Raw genomic sequence first — 3,770 nt, 5'->3', positions numbered from 1 at the left:
GAAGGGGAGAGAAGGGGAGAGAAGGGCTCAGGGAAGGGGGAAAGAGGAGAGAAGGGGAGAGGAGGGGACAGACGCCGCGGCTTCTGTCCCTGCGCAGCCCCGGGCCGCCTCGCTCGGCTAGCGGGACGGCGGAGGGCACGTCCCGTCCATGCCCCGGCGCGCGTGAGCCGCTGCTGGAGCCCGCGGCGAGGGACCGAGGCGCCCGGCGCGCTGCTGCTGCTGCTGCCACCGCGGCCGCGGGAGCCCCCGGCTACTGGCTGCGGCTGCCGCTAGCGCCGGGGCCGCCGCCGCGCCCGCCCGCCCGGCCTCGCGCTCCCATTGGCCGCCGCGGCCCCCCGGCGCTCACCTCAGAGGCCCCCTGCAGGCGGCCGTTAAAAGCCGTTGAGGGGCCGCCTCGCGGGCGGGAAGCCGGGCGCGAGGTACCGGTCGAGCCCGTGCCCGAGCCCTGGCTACGCCGCCGGCTGGCGATCGCTAGCACACCTGTCCGAAAGAACAGCGCTACGATGAGCGGCCCTACCTGGTAGGGCAGGTGAGTGCATTTACCTTCAGCACTTATGTTCACTGGAAATAGTTATGTTCTAAACAGCTGATGCACGACCGACCCAAGTCAGTCCTTCTACTTGTGCTCACCTGTGGTTCTTCTCTCGCTTCGCCTACGCCTCCACAAACGCTCCCTTAAACGCAGAGGTCGGGCTGGATGACCTCCCGAGCTCCTGTCCGACCTGCGTTTTCCCAGGCTCTTATGAAAGTATTATGAAAATCACTATTAGAGTGGATCGAAAAGATCCTCCAATGCAATCTAGGTAGTGCACTGAGCAAGAAAAAGACTGGACAGGGAGGAAAAGAAAGCAAGGGGGAAGGGTGGTATTTTAACCTCGCTGTACAGATGACAGGCAAGGGAAGAGATAAAAGGCTGGATTTTTCAGAGCTACTTAGCTGTTTAAAGATGCGGCTAAGTCCCAGCAGGCACATAAATACCTTCTGAAAATCTGATCCTAAGTGCCTGACCCAAGATCATATTAAAGGCCTGCGGGGAGAGCCAAGAGCTGAATCAACGTTGCTCCAGTTGGTTTCAGAACTATAATCACAAACATCCCTTCCCATCGCTTGTGCACGTGCCTGGAACGCCGAGGTGAGGGAGAGTGAGGCGTTTTAAACACCCAGGGAGAGGAAAATCACATCCTTTGCTTTCAGTGGGATTAGGCATATGGAGGCGGCAAACAGCTTCTAGTTAACTTTAGTTGATGCCGTTAGGAAAGCTGGAAAATGAAGCAGAACTTGTGTCATTAGTTTTCCCCTTATTTTACTCATCTTAAAATTGGTGCTAGAACTGTGCACTCAAAACCGTCATATTGTGACTGGAAAATTAATTAGGTAGAAACATTTGCTTATCCTAATCAAGTTATAAGCCTGGAATCGAATTATAAAAAACAGATGTTTACATTCTTTCTCCCCTTCAGCACTGATGTCATGAGAAGAAAGCACATAACCAGAGCTGTGCAAAGCATTCACAATAAAACCCCAAACTATGGAAAACTTGCCTCAACTGTAACTTTGCTAGCAGAAAACTCGGACCAGGTTCGTCAAAATATTTACGAATCTTGTAAGTAGAGATGTGCTCAAGCCATAAAAGAGGAGATATATTTTGAACACCCTAGAGAATGGCAGCATTTGGATTTAGGGTTTTCGTTCAGTCCTTTATGAAGATGATTTCCTGTTGCATTTTTCCTCACAAAGAAAGCCATCGTGTTCTTTCTGTCTTGAATTATTTCTCATTTAGATGTAAACAAGCAAAAATGAACAAGGTAGTGTCCCTATGAAAAAATACCCCCCTCTGACACATATTGCTGTGTCYCTAAAAAGCTATCATTTAATGAGGATTTTAAGGCAAGAAAAGTAAGAAAAGCATGCAAGAAAAGTAAGTTTTGCTTTGGTAACAGTGGAAACTGATATTTATTTTGGTTGCCTAACACTTTCCACTATAAAACATTCTTGAAGGTTGGATGCTCAAACACTATTATTCACAGCAGGCCTTTGAAAATTGCAGGAAGAAAGGCTTGTCACAAGAGAAATTCTTTTTTCTTTTTTTTCTCTCTCTTCTCCAATGAAATTATTTTCATAGTTTGCCAAAGAATCATCTATTGGACAAAAAAAAAATCACTATGTCCCTTTTGACGTGTTCCACAGTAAAGTTTTGACAACAGGCCAAAATAATAACTGAGCACAAACACGCTGAGGTCAGGCTCATGCCACTGTCAAAGCAGATTGTAGCAGAACCACCTGGAGATTTTCAGCACGGGGGGCTGGGTGGGGAGGGAAGGGGAACCAGGAGAGGCAGMGTTTGTGCGTGCACCTCCACCCGTGGGCTGGCCTGCTCCCACCTCCCGGCAGACCTAACTCTGCCCCAGGGCTCTGTTACCTTCATGATTTCCGGGACCGTCTCCGTGTCTCTTTTGTATGCAGTTGTCTTTGTCACTCGTTTCCTGGGTTTGAGCATTTGCAACATACTTAACCTTGATCATCTTTTCATGCCTGTTTTGGGGCTGGAATTTATTTTGTTAATGCAGATTGGTAGCACAGAAGAATTCAACAGATTTGGACCTGATTGTCAAATTCCTTCCTACCACAGTCTGTGGTAGTCATGTACTGAGTATGAATAAAGTAACCAGTAACGGGTAACCAATCTGGACTGATAACTGGCTATATATTTGTTTTGAATAGCTGTAAATTATTAGACCTGGTGGAGTGGAAGATTAAGTCATTTAACTTCTCTCTCCCTAGCTTGTCTCAAATCTATGAAGCATAGATTTCGTACACTGTAGGGAAAAATATGCTAGCTTAGAACACTGGGAAGGAAAAAAAAAAAGTACTTTTTACCCTTAGGGCCTACATCTGAATCTGCTCCATTTTGTAGTTTGCAACTGAAAATCATTATTATCCAATTGCAGCTGATGGAGAAAGAGTTGCTGGTTTCAGTACAGTCCATAGCATCCAGCTCATAAACAAGGATCCACTTAAAAAACTGAAGCTTCCTTCTGAAGGAAAATATTAAAATGATTGTTTTTAAAGCTGATGCTGCTCTCTAATTACACTACAAACTACTGATATCAAAACAGATTCTCCTGCTCAGATCCCATGGACCACACTCAGCAGGCTACATCTGCTRGAATTCTTTTCTCACGAAACCTCTTTTCTGGTCAGCAAACTCTGCACGTATACCAGATACTTTGAACTGTTTTGTCACAGACATTTGACAAAATTTCCTCTTTTTCCCACTCCTCCTCAAAGTCCTTTTTTTTCCTTTGTTTGGACTGGATTAATTGTTGTGGAAAAGGAGGGAATCCTTGCTGTTTGCTTTAGGCATCTGGCTATGGTTCTCTCTGTGAGAAGTATATGTATGGTATATTAAGTGCTCTCCAGTTCGCAGACAGTCTAAAATTTGTTTTCTTAGCCCATCTTTAGTCTTGTCTTTGTATTTTATGTATATATACTCTAGTCACACACATGAGATACATAACTCACTCCTCTAAAATTCAATATAAAATAATGTTTTGGGTCTCAAATTCTGTTCTTTGAAGTAGTATGTAGGAAGAACCTGGGCTGCACGTGGGAGGGATAGGGTTAAAATGCCATCCTAGAAAAGGAATGCTACAACAGGAATTAGCAGGTATGCCGAGTAGCCTGAAAGCAGGTAAGGCAGCTAGCTCAAACTGCTGCTAGCTTATCTGCAATGAAATATAAACAAGGAGAAGAAAAGAGAAAGGACTAAT

General features: G+C 45.9%; 1 protein-coding gene across 1 annotated transcript in view; it reads right to left on the bottom strand.

The window, feature by feature from the left end:
* Positions 1-2,506, bottom strand: part of HMCN1 (hemicentin 1) — a 189,280-nt gene extending 186,774 nt beyond the window's left edge. Inside the window, exon 1 of the mRNA XM_026062720.1 lies at positions 2,420-2,506. Coding sequence (XP_025918505.1) covers positions 2,420-2,506 — 87 coding nt within the window. The remainder of the gene's footprint in view (positions 1-2,419) is intronic.
* Positions 2,507-3,770: the final 1,264 nt, after the last annotated feature.

This window comes from Apteryx rowi, unplaced genomic scaffold, assembly GCF_003343035.1.
Source record: "Apteryx rowi isolate R43461 unplaced genomic scaffold, aptRow1 scaffold_100, whole genome shotgun sequence".
NCBI lineage: Eukaryota > Metazoa > Chordata > Aves > Apterygiformes > Apterygidae > Apteryx > Apteryx rowi.
Note: the sequence above shows the minus strand (reverse complement) of the source record. Positions and strands in the feature narration are given on the sequence as shown.